The 16513-nt window shown below is 50.2% G+C and overlaps 5 protein-coding genes across 7 annotated transcripts; 4 read left to right on the top strand and 1 right to left on the bottom strand.

Annotated features, from left to right (window-relative positions):
- The first annotated feature begins 396 nt into the window (after window positions 1-396).
- Window positions 397-1886, top strand: FVEG_02085 (hypothetical protein). The gene is made up of 4 exons (XM_018889195.1): window positions 397-439; window positions 523-816; window positions 874-1242; window positions 1297-1886. Exons 2-4 carry the CDS (start codon window positions 583-585, stop codon window positions 1747-1749), a joined length of 1056 nt encoding a protein of 351 aa, XP_018745283.1. The 5' UTR covers window positions 397-439; window positions 523-582; the 3' UTR covers window positions 1750-1886.
- A 608-nt stretch (window positions 1887-2494) lies between these two features.
- FVEG_02086 (hypothetical protein) lies at window positions 2495-6309 on the top strand. 3 transcript variants are annotated; one of them, XM_018889198.1, is made up of 4 exons: window positions 2558-2645; window positions 2776-4782; window positions 4834-5698; window positions 5760-6232. In XM_018889198.1, exons 2-4 carry the CDS (start codon window positions 3717-3719, stop codon window positions 5923-5925), a joined length of 2097 nt encoding a protein of 698 aa, XP_018745286.1. In that variant the 5' UTR covers window positions 2558-2645; window positions 2776-3716; the 3' UTR covers window positions 5926-6232. The 3 variants fall into 3 exon arrangements, with proteins under 3 accessions (XP_018745285.1, XP_018745284.1, XP_018745286.1); XM_018889197.1 differs by having other exon boundaries at window positions 2495-4782; window positions 5760-6309; XM_018889196.1 differs by having other exon boundaries at window positions 2495-5698; window positions 5760-6236.
- A 364-nt stretch (window positions 6310-6673) lies between these two features.
- FVEG_02087 (hypothetical protein) lies at window positions 6674-9108 on the top strand. The gene is made up of 2 exons (XM_018889199.1): window positions 6674-8109; window positions 8165-9108. Exons 1-2 carry the CDS (start codon window positions 6849-6851, stop codon window positions 8893-8895), a joined length of 1992 nt encoding a protein of 663 aa, XP_018745287.1. The 5' UTR covers window positions 6674-6848; the 3' UTR covers window positions 8896-9108.
- A 729-nt stretch (window positions 9109-9837) lies between these two features.
- On the top strand, window positions 9838-12894 carry FVEG_02088 (hypothetical protein). Its single transcript, XM_018889200.1, has 3 exons — window positions 9838-11173; window positions 11223-11670; window positions 11718-12894. The coding sequence occupies exons 1-3, from the start codon at window positions 10717-10719 to the stop codon at window positions 12487-12489; spliced, it is 1677 nt and encodes a 558-aa protein (XP_018745288.1). The 5' UTR covers window positions 9838-10716; the 3' UTR covers window positions 12490-12894.
- FVEG_02089 (hypothetical protein) lies at window positions 12863-16309 on the bottom strand. The gene is made up of 3 exons (XM_018889201.1): window positions 15803-16309; window positions 13507-15667; window positions 12863-13452 (listed from the first exon to the last, which is right to left on the bottom strand). The coding sequence occupies exons 2-3, from the start codon at window positions 15633-15635 to the stop codon at window positions 13329-13331; spliced, it is 2253 nt and encodes a 750-aa protein (XP_018745289.1). The 5' UTR covers window positions 15636-15667; window positions 15803-16309; the 3' UTR covers window positions 12863-13328.
- Window positions 16310-16513: the final 204 nt, after the last annotated feature.

Raw genomic sequence — 16513 nt, 5'->3', positions numbered from 1 at the left:
TATAAATGCCGACTGGTCTTCTACTCTACTGTCGATCCGGCCTCGGGATTTCACAGCATAGGAATGAGGTTCAGTGTGACCTCACTTGTGTTATGAACACCTACCAAGTATCAGTTGGGTAGCTGAAGTAAGCGGCATGATTTTGATTCTTGACAAGAAGAGAGCAGAAATGGCTCCAGAATGGTTTTCATTGAGTTGTTACCATAGCCGTTGTGAGCGGACTGCGCCGGCTTCATGGTCCAATCCAAGCAGCTTAATGTCTTCGTATCGCGAGAGTCGAGCTCAAGTTCAGCCACGAAAACTTCCAACCTTCAGTCTCACAAGACATGACTACATGTAATTCCCTTTCTAAAATATTGAGTCAATGTGAACTCAAATTGTTCAATTCTTGTCTCGCTCCCCCACAGTGTTGTTGATATTGAGGTTCAGATATGGTTATGTAAGCATCAACTCTCGGATTATTGCTTATCCGTCATTCTGGGAATTTTGCATCGCGAATTAGACTAACAATCGGATCACAAGAGCCACGAGGCTGTCCTAATTTCTGCTCCAAGAACGTTGCTAGCAACGCGGAGCTCAGTCATGTCTCCAAGAACGAGTATTTGGGGCGTATGCAGAGCTCTCACAATCCGATCGAGACCTGTCGCCCCTCGTCCAGCCCCATTCATCCAGTCTCTTCCACACAGCAGATGGTATTCGAGTGAAGGAAACGATCATCCTCCGAAGGCAATTGATAACTCTCAAGAGGCTCAGAACTCCCAGGTTGGCTCAGAATCGAAGGATGAAGTGTCGGCAGTAGAAAATGGAGAGGTTGAGGTAGGACTTGGTTGAACAAAAGCTTCCATGTCTCGCAGCTAATGAGCTGCGATATAGGTGACTACTCCGACGTCCAGCACTGAAGTTATCGACGATGCGACACTCGAACAATTATTTTTCGGTGGCCGCACACAAACCAGCTCACTTGGGGGTGTTGAGGGTGGCCTGACACCGGCACAGGAGGAGATTCTTTACCGTGAGGGTACTATTCCTTCGGCCGAGAAGGCTGAAGCTCTCGTCGCAGCAGCAGAGAAGTCCGAGTTGGAGGCTACAGAGAGTACAGAGATGCAAAACCCAGGACACAAGTTTGGTCTCCCCAAGAGGCCGTGGCCGCAAGGATTCAATCTGAAGAAACGTTATCACCCTGTGTTGGAGCAAATTACCCGACTCCTCATGAGGGACGGTAAGCTCAGTGTTGCTCAACGAGTAAGTTTCGTCTACAAAATGAAAATGGAGGCAATTGGTTAATCAACGAATTAGAATATGGCCATCGTCATGAACTACCTCCGAACCGCACCACCTCCGATCTATAGCCCGAAATACCCTCTACTGCCCGGAACTCCACCGGCCTCACACCTCCCTCTCAACCCGATCCTGTACATCACAGTTGCCGTAGACTCGGTGGCCCCTCTTCTCAAAATCCGCAACGTGGCCGGCGCCGGTGGTGGTGGTCGTGCACTTGAACTTCCTGTGCCTCTGGGTTTGAGGCAGAGACGACGAGTAGCGTTCAAGTGGATTCTGGACGTGATCAACAAGAAGCCCTCCAAGGGTAGTGGGCGCAAGCAGTTCCCATACAGGATTGCTGAGGAGATCGTTGCAGTTGTTGAGGGGCGTTCGGGTGTGTGGGAAAAGCGAAAGGTGGTGCATAAGCTGGGTACAGCAGCACGAGCTAACGTTGGATCTAACAAGCTCAAGGTCAAGAAGAAGATGTAAATATAGACAAGGTGCAAATGGAACGCCTGGTCCTCTGGATGTATAGTAGATGTGCAAAATATGTAACTATATCAAGATACTGATGAAAAGACGCATTTAATGTTACTGTACCTTGTGCTCAGCTTGCCATTCGAGGGAATCCACAGACTGTTCCGAATCTCCAAGCTCTACAATACGGTCTTGTAGCAGAGTTTTGACTGTTTCGGTGCCATTATATGAGTCAAGGTATGATTTGGGGTTGTGCCTATTCTCTCATTGGCACCGTCGTATGGTGGGAACGGAAGCCGAAGATATCGGAGGAAACCTCGGTAGCTGCCGAGAGCCCGGCCCCGGATGCGGAGTGCAGCGACACCCGAATCGCTGAGAGAATCTGCTCTGACAAGTACGGAGTATTCTCAGTTCGTAAAACAAGACTCGCTTAAATTTTGAGTACTCACGAGGCTCAGCGAGGTAGGGAGACATTAGGTCCTTCTATGCGAACTGATTATGCTTACCCAGCAAGATAAATTGATAATTGTGTGCATACGAACACGACCGAGTTGGGGATTTATGGATCAACAGGGCTGAATATAATTCCGGAGATTCTTTTATCACAGGGCATCATATGAATAGGAGATCATTCCATTCTCATAGGCCCCAGATCGAATCCGACGCCGGTGAGAAATCATTGTCCAATGATAAAACATGGATTTATAGGTGGCAGAATGATGCTTTCACATGACGACACAATCACTCGATGGTTTGGTCAAGGGAGGCCTCAGTTGGGGTTGAGTATGTCAACTTGAGCTTGAAAACTCTGTTGAATCATCAAACAAAGACCTTATTGGGCTTTCTTATTCTTTCTTCCCCATCATCCAAGCATCCTTTGACCTTTTGGGTCTCTTTAATTTCGGTTGGTGAGTTGATATCGATTAACCTCACGCAGTAGTGGTGACGCCGTCCACTTTTTAAAATGCTTTAACCGACGTCTTACGCACATCATTACCATAATGAGCGTTGTCACAGGCACTGACCTTAAAATGTTAGTCGGATCTTTAGTGCCCAACTTCAGGGCAAAGGTAACGGAGGGAAGAAACAGTCCAAGATAGCGTCGATGTTTGGTAAGATTTGTTATGAAGAGCGGTGACATATCGAGAGTCATTCACGCCGTTTCTTTAGGTACCTTATTCTCTGAGCTTCTTGCATTTAGGCTTCATAATAAGCCTTCCCAACTGTTTTCATCCATCTTTACTCCATCCTAGGTGTAGCTGCGTCTACCCCACTAACCCGGTGATCTTCCACACTTCTGTGACGGGGACCCAAATTGGGGGTTGCTGCGCCGCTTCGGTCTGGGCTCTGGGCTCAAACACCTCTAAACTCTAGACTCCACGCCACTACTTCCCCAGAACCTACCTTCCATAAGGTTGATCCCACTGCCACTACCGCTACCGCTACGGTACAAGTGCACGTCAATCTTTCTCCTCTCCCCTCTTCTCTCTTCCTCTTCATACTCAGCTTCATTATCCCCGTCACATAACGAAGCAAGAATTACCGCTGCATTGACTCCCGCATAACTGCCTCCGCCGTTCTTTTTGGTATTGCGACCTTGCGAACTAAGAACATTACGCCGCTATTGGGCGCTCACCAATTTCACCGAGTTGCCTCTGACGTACCGCCCCGAGTTCGAGCACTATCATTTATCCCAACGCTTACCGACATCACCACCGATTATAATCAGCATCGACTCGGAGCCAATTTGAGAGACGATAGAACATATACGCATTCATTCTTGACCACGCGCAATGCCGCATTGTATCACACTTGCATAGGCACCTCTCACATCTGCCTACGGAACCCCCACCAGACTATTCATCTTTGTGGGCGCAATCCTCGACACCGTTTGGTTGAGCCCTCGTCGCATCTCACCCTTCTTACAAACCTTGTTTATTCTCTGATTAAGAACATTTCGATTCGAATTTGCCGTCATCATGTCGCACAACCAGCAACCCATGAGCATCGAGGCTATGCTCGACATGGAGCGTAAGGAAGTTCTCGCCTTGCTCGAGAATAGACCTCGTCCTGAGCCATCCATGCCAGGAGCCATGCGATCCGCTTCACCCTATGCCACCCCTCGATCTCCCGTTCGGAGTATGTTGGATGTCGACGATCAGCCAACACCAAGCTCGCCGCGGCAGACTGTGCGGAGTATGCTGGACACCAGCTCTCCCCCGCCGCCAAAATACCGAAGCATGTTAGATACTGACACCCCTTTCGCTGGTCCCTCGAGGCCTTCCGGGACCAGCACGACTCCTAATTCTCCAGTCATGACCAAAGCGACTCTCGCTCCCAGTACCGTCGGACACACTCGCAGCTTCTCTGATGCAGCCTCGAACCCCGTCGATTTTGGACCTAGAGCTGCTGCTGCACGTAATGACCCTACCGCCGGGTATCAATTTTCAGATATTATTACGCGCAATAGTGGCCAACAACTTCCTAAGAGAAATACACAGGGTGGCAGGAAGCCATCTGCGAATGCTCTGAGTGAGGCACTCCGCAACGCCGATCTCAGTGGCCTGCAAATCCCCGGAGAAAGTGACGGCAGGCGTTCCTGGTTTGGCGGTAGCAGCAGCAATCAGAAATCAAAATCTCCTCACAATCGGCTGGGGTCAAGGTCTAGGTCTCCAGCTCCTATAACACAAGTATTGGCGCCAGGTAAGGCCATGCTCGATGATGGCCGAATTGTGGATATTAGCAATGCATATCGAAGGTTATCCGATGCCAACCTAGCTTACGCAGGTGGTAGCTTGTCTCAGCTGCCCAGGCGCAACCGCGAGGATGCTCAGAGTGGAAGGATGATCAAAGACTACCTGAGCCCTGATGGCGAGCACCTTGGCTCAAGTGAGGAAGATGAAGCTTACTCATCCGATGACGAAGATCGTGGTCGTAAGAAGGCTCCCAGGTCACTTAACCCCGATGCAATTGGTGGGTCGGCAGACGATCCGAATAAGGAGCGACGAAAATCAATGAGTCTTCTCGCTGCTGCAGAGGAAGAGCGTAAGCTGCCCTTCGTCTCACCTCAAGTCGGCGATGCTAACTTGGTACCAGGGACAACAGTTGCAGCGAAGCAACCTGGGTACCGTTCTCTACTCGATGAGCCAGAAATTAAGATTACCACTCCTCTGGGCGAGAACACGCGTTTGAACAAAGGCGGTGGTGTGCATCCTAAGACTGCTTACGATCAAATGTCAACAGTGGCTTCTGCAAACGATTCAGATGAGGAGGCAGACATGGATGATATCAAGCGGGCTCAAAATCTTTCCTGCTCGATGTCGGGCGTTATCTCCACCCCTGAGTCTCACCGCGCCATCCGTATGATTTATCGTGGCGACTTCAACAAGATTGTTCAGCAAGCCGAGGAGGAACACCATCGTCTGCGAAAGTATCTGGTTGCATCGGATCTGAGTGATGAATCGACACATGCCCTCGAATGGGCCATTGGAACGGTCCTACGAGACGGTGATACCTTGATATGCATTTACTGCGTGGACGAGGAGACCGGCATTGGAGGGGTCGACAACTCGGTTCCTGATGATCCGAAGGCTATGAGAGAGCAAGCAGCTGCTATTAACACGGTAGCAAGCTCGAGATCTGCTGCGCCCTCCATGTCTGCTGTCCCAGATTTCGTGAGGAATTCTATTCGAGGAGACTCCTCCAAGAACAACACTCCAAACACATCTCCCGCGCCTTCAAGTCGAGGAGAAAGGGGTAGGGCGGAAGAAGAGCGACGCCGAGCAGTCAAGGAGATCACAGACAAAGTGCTCCGTCTTCTGCGAAAGACGACACTTCAGGTCAGAGTTATCGTGGAAGTCTTGCATTGCAAGAACCCAAAGCACTTGATCACAGAGGTCATCGACCATGTTAACCCAACTCTTGTCGTCATAGGAAGTCGTGGCAGGAGTGCACTCAAGGGGTACGTTATATTCAGCGATGTTTCAACTATCGAGGCAATAACAGCAGCTAACAAGACACAGCGTCATTCTGGGATCATTCTCCAACTATCTGGTGACGAAGAGCTCGGTCCCTGTGATGGTGGCACGAAAACGTCTCCGGAAGCAGGGCAAATACAGAGGCGTGAAGCCTGTGAACAATCTCAGCAACCCAGCAGCCCGAAGTTTGGCCAATGCTAAAATTGATTGAGCCTAGAATCACGTCTTGGAGATATCTGGCTCGTTATGGAGAGGTACATGCATGGGAAATGCTCTACGAAGCTTCACGATTTGTTATGCTCGGTTCAAGCGGCGCAAGGGTTAGCAGTTTATTCTTAGAAACGGGCTTTGTTGAACATGGTTGGCGCAAACCTGGTGATTGAAAGCGGAAGCGGAAGCGGAAGCGGAAGCGGAACGAGGAACAGAAGTTGACAGGGTTCGAGATGTTTTGGGTAGAAACCGCTCGTTAGTTTATCAGTAAAATCAATGCAGATTATGAGTTTAAAATCACAATTTGGTCTATATATAAGTTACAGCTGTGAAGAGTTGCACGAAACCATGGGGGTTTCATTGTGTTAAGTGACATCACGTGTCATATCTGTTAATGCACATCTATCTTTATTCCCAGCGCCCAATTGCGACTGACTCGACGCATGCAGTTATAGGATTTAAGCTTGCACTCTTTTGAACCAGCGCTGGCCTTCTCTAGTTGACTTAAAATAGGTACCTGACCGTTTTTTTGCATCTGCCCAACCTCTCATTATGCCTCGGAAGAATGAACAGAAGCAGAGCAGACCCAACGGCAGCTTACTACATTATCTTATTCATACGAGATTCGCCACAGGGATTCTGACACATTTCATTGGTCTCTCAACCCGCAACCCTAGGGAATTTAAGCCTGTGACTCGCTTGAAATTCGCCTCGTATGGCCCTGAACTGGGCCTAGACTATCCGTACCTAGGCCTTCTCTCGCGTCTCGCCTGGACCAACAGCCAACACAGCCAACACAGCCAACAAAGCAGCAGGAGGCTGAACTGAAACGACCCCTAACTACGGACGGACACTGACACTGACTGGAGAGAGGCAGTAGAGCATGAAAGTGCTCCACCGCAATTATCACCTCTTTATGGCTTGATGATCTTTGATGTTTGTTTGCCTACCAATCTGACTTGTGTGTCCTATTTTTACTTTTCTGTCTCACTTGTTGGTTCGCAAGCAATTATGAGACTTCTCAATACCAAGACCCTACAGCTTGAGAGCTCTGAAGAGGGGTCTGAAAAGTACGCCATCCTGTCTCATACGTGGGGTACAGATGAGGTTCTTTTCGGTGACATACAGGATCCCACGCGCATGGAAGAGATTCGCAAGAAGAATGGTGCTGGTTACCGCAAGATAGTGCAGTCCTGCGAAAAGGCTCTCAGCCGCGGGCTCGACTATCTCTGGATCGATACTTGCTGCATCGACAAGTCCAGTAGCGCTGAGCTCTCGGAAGCCATCAATTCTATGTTTCGCTGGTACAACAAGGCGGACATATGCTACGTCTACCTCACAGATGTCTTTTTACACGCCGTGGGCATCGGATTGACGTCTGGTCTGAAGCAGAGTCGTTGGTTCACGCGTGGATGGACACTACAGGAGCTGCTTGCACCCGATGAGGTGGAATTCTTCGATCACAATTGGACGCCCCTCGGCGACAGACATACTCTGGCTTCAACAATCAAGGAGATTACAGACATTGATGAATCGTTTTTGGTCAGGCCCGAAGGGAAAAAGGATCGCAAGATATCGGTCAAGCTCCAGCGTGAAAACGTGGCCACAAGGATGAGTTGGATGGCCCACAGGGAAACGACGCGAGTTGAAGATATAGCATACTCTTTGCTTGGAATTTTTGGGATCAACATGCTCATATTGTATGGCGAGGGCTCCAGAGCGTTTCTGAGGTTGCAGGAAGAAGTTCTCAAAAAGTCGCAGGATCAGTCCATACTTGTCTGGAGATGGCCCTTGTCTCGAAAGCCTGAGGAGAATGCCCACCGAATGCATTTCCTCGCTGACAGCCCGGCCAACTTTAACCTCCGCACATATGCAGGACAAGAAGACTCGGGCTTGTTTGGTGTCAGGTTGACAGATCAAGGGCTGGTCCTTCGCGTATGGAAGTGTCCGTGCAAACTGACGCGTTGGAATCATGACAAGACGGAGCTCAATGAAGCCAATGATCGATGGTTAGCCGTCCTCGACTGCAGTCTGTCTCCGGATACTCTTTCCAGACCAGCTATAATTCTCAGTGAGAGTCCTTATGCTGAAGGTGCTTTTCGAAGAGACCCTACGAGCGTGATCATGGTGATAGAACATGATCAGAATAAGTCCGGGTATTTGGATACCGGTGGTGATAGAAACGGTGAGTAATGGCCAACAATAGTGTTAGCGTATGGATGTTGAACTGACCGCCTCAGCAATATATTCCATTGAATACAAGCCTGAATTCAAGACGGAGACAATTCTGCTGGAGTCGGATTCTATCGAGCCAGATGCTCGTCTGCGAGGAAGCTTTCCTTTCAAGGTCAACATGACTCTCAAAGACCGTGAGCTTAAGCAGCGTGCGGCTTATACCGGATCTCAGCGATACATCGTGGCGGGGAAGCTCGCCCACAAACCAACGCAAAACCCCATATATGGAGTGCTATTCCTTGGGGCTGATGATGCAGACACCGAGCTCGTCGTATGGTGGGGTCTAATAGAGGAGGGCACAGCCATGTACGACGTACACAATCGCCACAATGGCCCTCGAGTCTGGAGTAACAGTGTTCCAGTGTGTTTTGCCCAGTCGTGGAAAAACCTCACGGGTTCAGAGACCTGGGATGCCAAGCTCGCGGAGTCGTTGGCTGTGGATATGCTCTGTGAGGAATTTCCCCTTCCGTGGAAGGGAACAGAGAGACCTTCGGTGGTAGAGGTGGAAGACGGCTTGAATCTGCAGAACGCCCTCAACGAACAGAAGCCAATGGCGACAGAAACGGTGATTGAGCTATTCACTCAGTGTGCCCAGCCAGTAATTGAGTGCATCGGCTGGGGCATGAGGCTCAAGGCGTCAATGAGAAAGATGGAATTTCTCGGACGGCTGTGCTGTGAGTTGGCTATCGAAGAGAAGAACCCCAATGTCGAGAACGATGCTGGAAACTATGCATAGACATAGGAGCTGGGGTAACTGCTGGATCATATGGTGGCTGTAGCTATAGGCTGACATAGCTTTGTATGAGCATGAGATGATTGTATATCAGAAGAAAAGGATGGCGGTAGTTATTAGTGAAGATAGACTACAGTTCATATGCATAATGGTTATATAAGCTCCAGAAACCGCTGTAACCTAAACTTTGAGGAGAATAACACACTATGAGCTGAGCATCAGGCATCTTTGCAGTGATCCTGGGCCTTCCATCACTGTAGATACCATGGCCCAATCTCTCCCGCTTCATCCGCCATCATATCTTGGCCGACATCAAGGCCAAAGACACAGGCCAGGTCCACTTTTATAGCAAACGGCCCACATTCAACAACAAAGCGTTGCCAGCGTATCATGAGCGTGAGCGCCGAGTCATAATTGCGGTGTTATTGGTCCTCGTGCCCGAAAACAACACGGTCGCGAGCCCTGATAGTGATGACGGAATTTGCCTCCAAAACAGACACGTTATGGAGTCGTGAATACGTCTCAGTTTCGTGTAGCGGATCACCTTATAAAGGGAATAAATAGTCTTATCTCTCAGGGTCAATAAACAAAAAGCACCATGTGACCGTCGCGTATTAAGCTTGAGGCGCGTTAAGTGCTTCCGAAACAAGACTAGTGCGGGGGGCTCAAGAATCGGTCTTGTTCTGCACGGTTGGCGGGGCTTGATTGGATGTTATGCGTTGTCTAGGGGGAGGGAAGGAGGGCCCAGCCTCGTTGATTCTGGGTTTTGGAGGGGAAGTTGCGGATGAATGTGTGAGTAAAGGAAAGAGTGAATGAGTGAGTGAGTGAATGAATGAGTGAAGGGCTAAGGCAAGGGTGGCTATCTGGAGGAGGTTGCTAGTGATGTGCATCAATTATTGTCTTAGTAAATGTCAGGTAGTAATTGAATAACCACTTGTGTTTCATGTCTGACTTCCTTCCTTTCTGTTCTTGAACTTTCATCCTTCCTTTCCCCTTCTCATCCACCTTCCCAGGCTGCTCAGTCGGTCAAGGCTCCTGCGGCCCCATCCTTCTTTCCTTCTTGCTTCTATCCATATACACTCAAATATTAGGTACCTTACCCTTGCACAAGGAAATTTGGAATATTGTTCCTGAGCTTCTATTTGCCCCTTCTATCTCCTCTCTACAGTAACCATCCGTCCAATCATCATCCTATACCAAACACTCAATACTCATCATCATCAACCTTGAGCTTCACAGCCGTTTTTGTTATAACCCGCCTACCATTATCTTATTCAAAGACAAGCAAAGACAAGTCAAGCAATTCAGTGGCAGAGCAAGCCGTATATCACTCAGCTATCGTCTCTATGACTTCCTTCTTCACAGTCAACAACAACGTCTCGCTCGTCAGCATCACTATTGCTCCAAGCACGTATCTTATAACTGTTGCTCTGCTTCTTCTCTTTGCCATTATTTACGTCCCCCGTCTTTTGGCTTGCCGATTTCCTAATCTGGGCATACCCTTGCCATCGCTGGCTTCAATACTGAGGCCAATACTTGGAGACCCAACAGACAGTCAAAGACAGCCAACCAAACCTGAAAAGGCTCTACCGGAGCCGCCATATGCCGCCACTGGACTTGTATTCGAGGATCAGCAGCAGCTTGTCATCTCTGGGCAGGATATCGTCCTCGCGCAGCGCCGCCATTACCTCCAACAACAACAATTAGCTCAACAACAACGTCATCTCCTCGAGAAGCAAAAACAACTTGAGTTTCAGGAAGTAGAGTATCGTCGTCGTCGGGATTCGCACCAGGACTCATCACCATCAAAAAGATCTACCGACAATGGATCCCCTCGAAGGTCTAGACGCCAGCTTACAAGACTTCGATCTCCCACCAAGTCCATCAATGCCCCATCACTCAGCTCACCGCAGCGAAGCAGCAATGACAGAAGGGGATCTCGAGGAGTCGGAGACCGTATCCGTAAGTGGGTATTCGCCACCGGCGTGGCGAAGGCTGGGAAACGGAGACCGGAGTAGTGGCTTCTGGAGAGCTCCTCAGGACTTTATGCACCAAGGGATGAGCACGCTCAGAGAGAGCTCTCCTGAACTGGATGATAGTGAGGACGATGGCGTCCTAGAGAGAGCCATTCGGACGAGGCTGCCCAGAGGGAGCCAGAGTCCAGGCAAGGGCAGGAGTATGAGCCCTGAGAAAGCGGATGATCCCACAATTCAGTTTCAGCTACACGAGAAGACAAGTCCACCAAGAGAGCTGAGCTTGCACGAAGCGACACCAGATAACTGTAGGTGAAGTTATGGCCACGTCCCAGATACATATCTAATACATGTCAGACATCCGCTTTGCCGTCCGTGCCGAAGTTCAGCATCGCACTGAACCCATTGAGACAGCCATCAACTTCATTCGTGATCACTACAAAGCTCTTACTAGGACATGGTCAACCACTTTCACCACCATCATCATTGCCTTCTTCTCTGTCTCTATCTTCAAGTCTCTCTTACAGCCCGCTGCCCCACGCCCAGTCGGCGATCTTGTGAAAGTTGCAGGATTGGCTCGCTCATTCGAACCCCTCATCTATTACTCTGAGCATGCTGTCTCTCAAGTACATGATCTACAGGCGACCAGTGTTGCTGTCTGGGATCTTGGTGAGAGTGTGCGTACAAGCGATATGCGCGATGCTCCTAGAATCGTGGCAGACCTAGATGCTCTCAGCGAGACTATGAAGACGTTGGCCATAGAAATGACCAAATTCTTTGCTAGAGTCGATGGTGATATTGATGGGTAAGTCCTTGGTTGGAAACGATCTTGACCATTCTAACATCTCGCAGCATCCTCAACGTCATGGATTGGGCCAAAATGCACCTCAACCGCCTCAAATCATCCCCTTCCCCTTCAACTATCTCCTCAGCCTACGACAACATTCACAATCTTCTCTCTGAAGCACATGTCCTTGAGGATGCCTCCGGCTCTCCTACCGCCCTTGGTCGCTTGACCAGCCACATATTTGGCCTCTCAAATCCGCAAAGGGAGCAACGCATGGTGCAGCTCCTCTTCACCGAATTTCTTTCTGTCCTTGAAGACTCCATCCAAGCTGAGCTACAACATAGCGTCACCCTATTCGCCCTTTTCGAGGCTGTGGATCATCACTTTCTAAATCTTGCCCGCACCGTTGTTCGCGAATCGTCTGCCCAGGAAGAACTTCATGCCGATATGCTTTCGAGCCTCTGGACGCGGCTTCTTGGTACAAGAGCGGCTGAATTACGTAAATTTGAACAGAATCGTCTGCTATTACGTGACGTCCGGGAAAAGACAGTGCGCAATAAAGGCATTCTTGTTGAACACAACGGCAAACTTTTGACTTTGAAAGCGTCCCTAGAAACTCTTCGCAGCAAACTCGTCTCGCCTCTTGTTCGCGGCGTCAACTCTACAACACTCACATTGGAGGATCAAATTCGTGGTCTCAGCGATGTGAGCGATTACCTAGGTGATGTCAGGAAACAGCAAAAGGGCAAAGTCATGGAGACTCTGTTTGGTAGCGTACCTAGCAAAAAGTATGCAATCGAGGACAGGCCTGGCACTGTTGTCGTGAATCCCCTCTAAGGATGCACGAATTCTTTGAGACCCCAAACTACATGTTGGATATCTCTAATACTAGTTTTCCCTCTCGACTTTGGAACGCAGTCACTTGTCAAGCGGGTCTTGTATACCATTGGGTCTGAAGAATCTAGACCTCTTGCCTTGGCAGGATGATGCTGCTGGAATATGATTGTCCAACAAACTCTTGGATTACACTGCTCTGTGGGTACAGAACAGGAATTTTGCTTGGGCGTTAGGTAAATCTACACTGACATAGTTCATTGCATATAACGGATAGCCTCTATTTTATACCTCTTAGTTTCAACTCACAAATTAGCAATTTTACGATATTTACATCTACGAGACGTCACATTGAATGGATGTTACTTTCGCACGATGGCGGGACACACACATGATAGTAACTTGAACATGTCTCTTTCATTAGAAACCCTAACCGCATAAAACCTCTGCGTTGATCATGCCTGCAAACGAGGACCATTGGTAGGGGGTATAGGCCAACAGCCAGAGTGTCAGAAAACCGTCAACGCCGTCCTGGTGGGTTCTCCCGAAAGCGCCGGCGCCGTTGCTGTGAGCAAGCGACAGTTCGCGACGAGAGCCAGCCACCGTTAAATCCCCAAACTTTTGAAATCTCCCTTCCTGAGAAGAAATAGCAACCAAGTCTATCTGTACATAATGCGCCCCCTCGGATTGGGTAACACAAGGTCGTAAAGCATGTTTCGTTGCTGATTGTTCCATAAATTGCCTCGTAGAGGCTTTCGTCGTTCCATTTGAGGGGGTTGCCCAGGTCAGATAACCATGAAAAAAAAGGAAATGATAGAATTTTGATGAAAGTGGAAAATGGCTTAAGCCTTAGTCTCTTCCTCCTTCTTGGGCTCACCGCCCTCGCTGCCCTGAGCCTTGACGTACTCGTCATAGACAGCCAGGGCCTCGTCGACCTTGGCCTTGAGAGCGGCATCGTCCTCGATACTGTGATGACTGTTAGCGCCTGATCATGGTTTGTGGAAAAGTAGTTAAACTTACAGGTTGACAAGCTCGGCGTTGTCCATCTCCAGAAGCATACCGGTGATCTTGCCAGCAAGCTCACCGTTAATGGCTTGGATCTTGGGGAAGATCAGCTCACCGAGGATCTGCTTCTGCTGAGCGGGAGGAGCGGCAGCAAGCTGCTGCTGGAGCACATTAGGGCCGGCACCTTCGGCACCACGACCACCTTGAGGTGCATTGCCGTTACGTCCAGGTCCACCTCGGCCACCCTGCTGGCGGTTGTTAGGAGGGAAACCAGCCATACCGCCAGCCATGGGAGGACCACCGGGCATGTTCTGGGGACCACCACGACCACCCTGAGGAGCGCCACGGCCACCAAGAGCGGCTTGCTGGGCCTGCATAGCAGCCATGAACTGGGGAGTACCAGGCTGGCCGAACTGGGGAGGGAACTGGCCAGGCATGCCGTACATGTTGGGAGGCATCTGCTGAGGAACACCACCACGGCCACCCTGCTGAGGGTAGCCAGGGAACTGACCGGGACGGCCACCCTGAACACCGGGCATTCCCATGCCAGGCTGAGGGAAAGGAACACCACGACCACCCTGAGGCATGAAGCCGGGCTGCTGGCCAGGAGCAAAGTAAACAGGGGGTTGCATGTACTGCTGGGGCATACCGGCGGCGGCGGCGGCCTGCTGCATACGGAGTTGGTTGCGAGCTTGGATGCTAGCCTCAAGCTGGCTCTTTCGAACATCCTTGCGCTGGGCCAGAGCGACGTACAGAGGCTTGTTGTTAACCATACGCTGGTTCATCTCAGCGACAGCCTTGGTAGCATCGTCGGGGTTGCTGAAGCAGACGAATCCGAAGCCCTTGCTCTTACCGAGCTTCTTGTCCGTCTTCTTCTCAATCTTCTTGTCATCTGTAGCCTCCTCTCCCTCCTTGGGCTCGTCATTAGCCTCCTCCTTGGCCTCCTCCTTGTTCTCTTTGTCCTTGTCATCCTGAGTCTCCTCCTTCTTGTCCTCATCACCCTCCGTGGGGGTCTCACGCATCACCTTGGCGGAGGTAATAGGACCGAACTCGGAGAACATCTGGCGGAGCTTATCATCGTCAACATCGTCATCGAGGTTCTTGATGTAGAGGTTAACGCCCTGGTACTTGTTGGCCTTCTCCAGGCGAGCAGCCTCATAAGACTTGCGGAGCTCCTCCTCGCGTTCGTGCTTCTTCTGGGCGCGGCCAACGTACAGATCCTGGCCATGGAAATCCTTGCCGTTGAGGTCGTCAACAGCCTTGGAGGCAGCCTCGTGAGTGGTGAAGTTGACAAAACCGAAACCTCGGCTCTTGCCCTCCTGATCACGGGCGAGGGAAGAAGAGGTGACGTCACCAAACTTCTCAAAGAGTTCACGGAAATCATCCTCAGTAACGTCAGGCGCAATGTTCTTGACGTAGACGTTAGTGAAGTTGGCCTTCATCTCCTCGAACTTGCTCTGGCGGTCCTTCTTGGGGATGTGGTGGCCGACATAAACCTTCTTCTCGTTGAGAAGCATGCCGTTGACGTGCTTGATGGCCTGGGAGGCAGCCTCATCAGTTTCGTAGTGAACGAAACCATAGCCCTTGGAGTTACCATTCTCGTCCTGGGCGACCTTGCAGCTCAGAATGTTACCAAAAGCAGCGAAGGTGTCGTGGAGAGCCTTGTTGTCAATAGCGACATCAAGGTTCTTGATGAAAACATTGCCCTGGCCGTTCTTGCGAAGAGCAGGGTCACGCTGAGACCACATGATGCGGCAGGGGCGACCCTTGATCAGGGTGTAGTTGAGCTCCTCAAGAGCCTTCTCGCCATCAGCAGTAGCATTGTAGTTGACATAGGCATAACCAAGGGAGCGGCGGGTGACGGCGTCACGGCAGACACGGATAGAAGCGACGGCGCCGATCTGGGAGAAGAGCTCGAAGAGCATAGCCTCAGTGACGGAGGGGTCAAGCTCGCCGACGTAGAGAGAAGCAGAGTTCTGGGGGTGAGGAGCAGCGGAAGTGGGGGTAGGAGCAGCAGCATCGTCAGCGGCGGCAGCGACACCGGTGTCGACAGCAGGAGCCTTGGCATCACCGCCATTGAGAGAGGTGTTGTTGAGGTCGTTGGCGAGCTGGTCAACAGCGCCGGGAGCAGCGTTGGCGGCCATTGTGAATATCGGTTTTCTAGGGTTGAGTATACCTGCAATGAGCAGTAGGGTTAGCAAATAATCAAGCAAGCGCTTCGAAAATTATAGTGAGTTTGAATATTGAATATAAAGAGAGAGAGAAGATCGATTCGTAGATTGAGGGTGAATAATGGCAGGGCTAGGCATACCTGTTTAAGAAGCCGACGGTGGAAAAAGTTCGCGTGGTACTCGACCTTGAGCGAACAAAGAAGACGGAGCAACGAACAAAGCGATGCAGCGCGACGATTTGAAAGAGCCTTTGATCACGAAAGAATCAAAGCCTGGGTTAAAGAAGTCGTCGAAGGAGGAAAAGTCACTCGGGCGGTGGGTGTCGCGGGAGAGACAAAGAGAGAAGAGAGGTCGTGAGATGAGGTGAGGGGGTAGTAGTGGTGTTGGTGGGTTGTGTTTTTTGGGGGTTTTTTCAAGTTTTTTTTTGTGTTTTTGTTCCGAGTGGAAATGAAGTGAGCAGAAACAGAGAACTAGTACGAAGACCGTACCTCTGGACTAACTCGACTTTTATGGGTTTTGGGGTTGAGTAATAAGGTTGGTTTCGTGGTTGAAGAAGGAAGAAAGAGAAATTTCGGTCGTGATAGAATATTTTTTGCTTAGCCTTGGCTGCACTGTAGACCTAAGGCCAAGGTACGTACCTTGCCGTTCTGATTTGGTCATGGTAGAGGGGGAGGGATTGGTGGAGTGAACCTGCCAGAATTAATAGGCACCTTGAGAAAGTGGGGTACATGCCGACTGCCAGTGATAGGCTACTGGGTATTGTACAGGTCTTTCACTAACAAACGGCCTAAGCCAGTTCACTGTACAGTGATAAGGAGTGGGCGGCACGTGCCCTACTTACCCATCTCGGC

The sequence above is a fragment of the Fusarium verticillioides genome, chromosome 6 (assembly GCF_000149555.1).
Source record: "Fusarium verticillioides 7600 chromosome 6, whole genome shotgun sequence".
NCBI classification, from domain to species: Eukaryota; Fungi; Ascomycota; class Sordariomycetes; order Hypocreales; family Nectriaceae; genus Fusarium; species Fusarium verticillioides.
Note: the sequence above shows the minus strand (reverse complement) of the source record. Positions and strands in the feature narration are given on the sequence as shown.

What these genes read in the sequence shown, in the direction of transcription:
- FVEG_02085 (XM_018889195.1), top strand. Translation starts at nt 583, where the DNA reads ATGTCTCCAAGAACGAGTATTTGGGGCGTATGCAGAGCTCTCACAATC. An exon ending in TAGAAAATGGAGAGGTTGAG is followed by an intron (nt 817 to 873) that starts GTAGGACTTGGT and finishes GCTGCGATATAG; the next exon opens with GTGACTACTCCGACGTCCAG. An exon ending in AGCTCAGTGTTGCTCAACGA is followed by an intron (nt 1,243 to 1,296) that starts GTAAGTTTCGTC and finishes TCAACGAATTAG; the next exon opens with AATATGGCCATCGTCATGAA.
- FVEG_02086 (XM_018889196.1), top strand. Translation starts at nt 3,717, where the DNA reads ATGTCGCACAACCAGCAACCCATGAGCATCGAGGCTATGCTCGACATG. An exon ending in GGCAGGAGTGCACTCAAGGG is followed by an intron (nt 5,699 to 5,759) that starts GTACGTTATATT and finishes AACAAGACACAG; the next exon opens with CGTCATTCTGGGATCATTCT.
- FVEG_02087 (XM_018889199.1), top strand. Translation starts at nt 6,849, where the DNA reads ATGATCTTTGATGTTTGTTTGCCTACCAATCTGACTTGTGTGTCCTAT. An exon ending in TACCGGTGGTGATAGAAACG is followed by an intron (nt 8,110 to 8,164) that starts GTGAGTAATGGC and finishes TGACCGCCTCAG; the next exon opens with CAATATATTCCATTGAATAC.
- FVEG_02088 (XM_018889200.1), top strand. Translation starts at nt 10,717, where the DNA reads ATGGATCCCCTCGAAGGTCTAGACGCCAGCTTACAAGACTTCGATCTC. An exon ending in CGAAGCGACACCAGATAACT is followed by an intron (nt 11,174 to 11,222) that starts GTAGGTGAAGTT and finishes AATACATGTCAG; the next exon opens with ACATCCGCTTTGCCGTCCGT. An exon ending in GTCGATGGTGATATTGATGG is followed by an intron (nt 11,671 to 11,717) that starts GTAAGTCCTTGG and finishes AACATCTCGCAG; the next exon opens with CATCCTCAACGTCATGGATT.
- FVEG_02089 (XM_018889201.1), bottom strand. Translation starts at nt 15,635, where the DNA reads ATGGCCGCCAACGCTGCTCCCGGCGCTGTTGACCAGCTCGCCAACGAC. An exon ending in AACGCCGAGCTTGTCAACCT is followed by an intron (nt 13,453 to 13,506) that starts GTAAGTTTAACT and finishes CAGTCATCACAG; the next exon opens with TATCGAGGACGATGCCGCTC.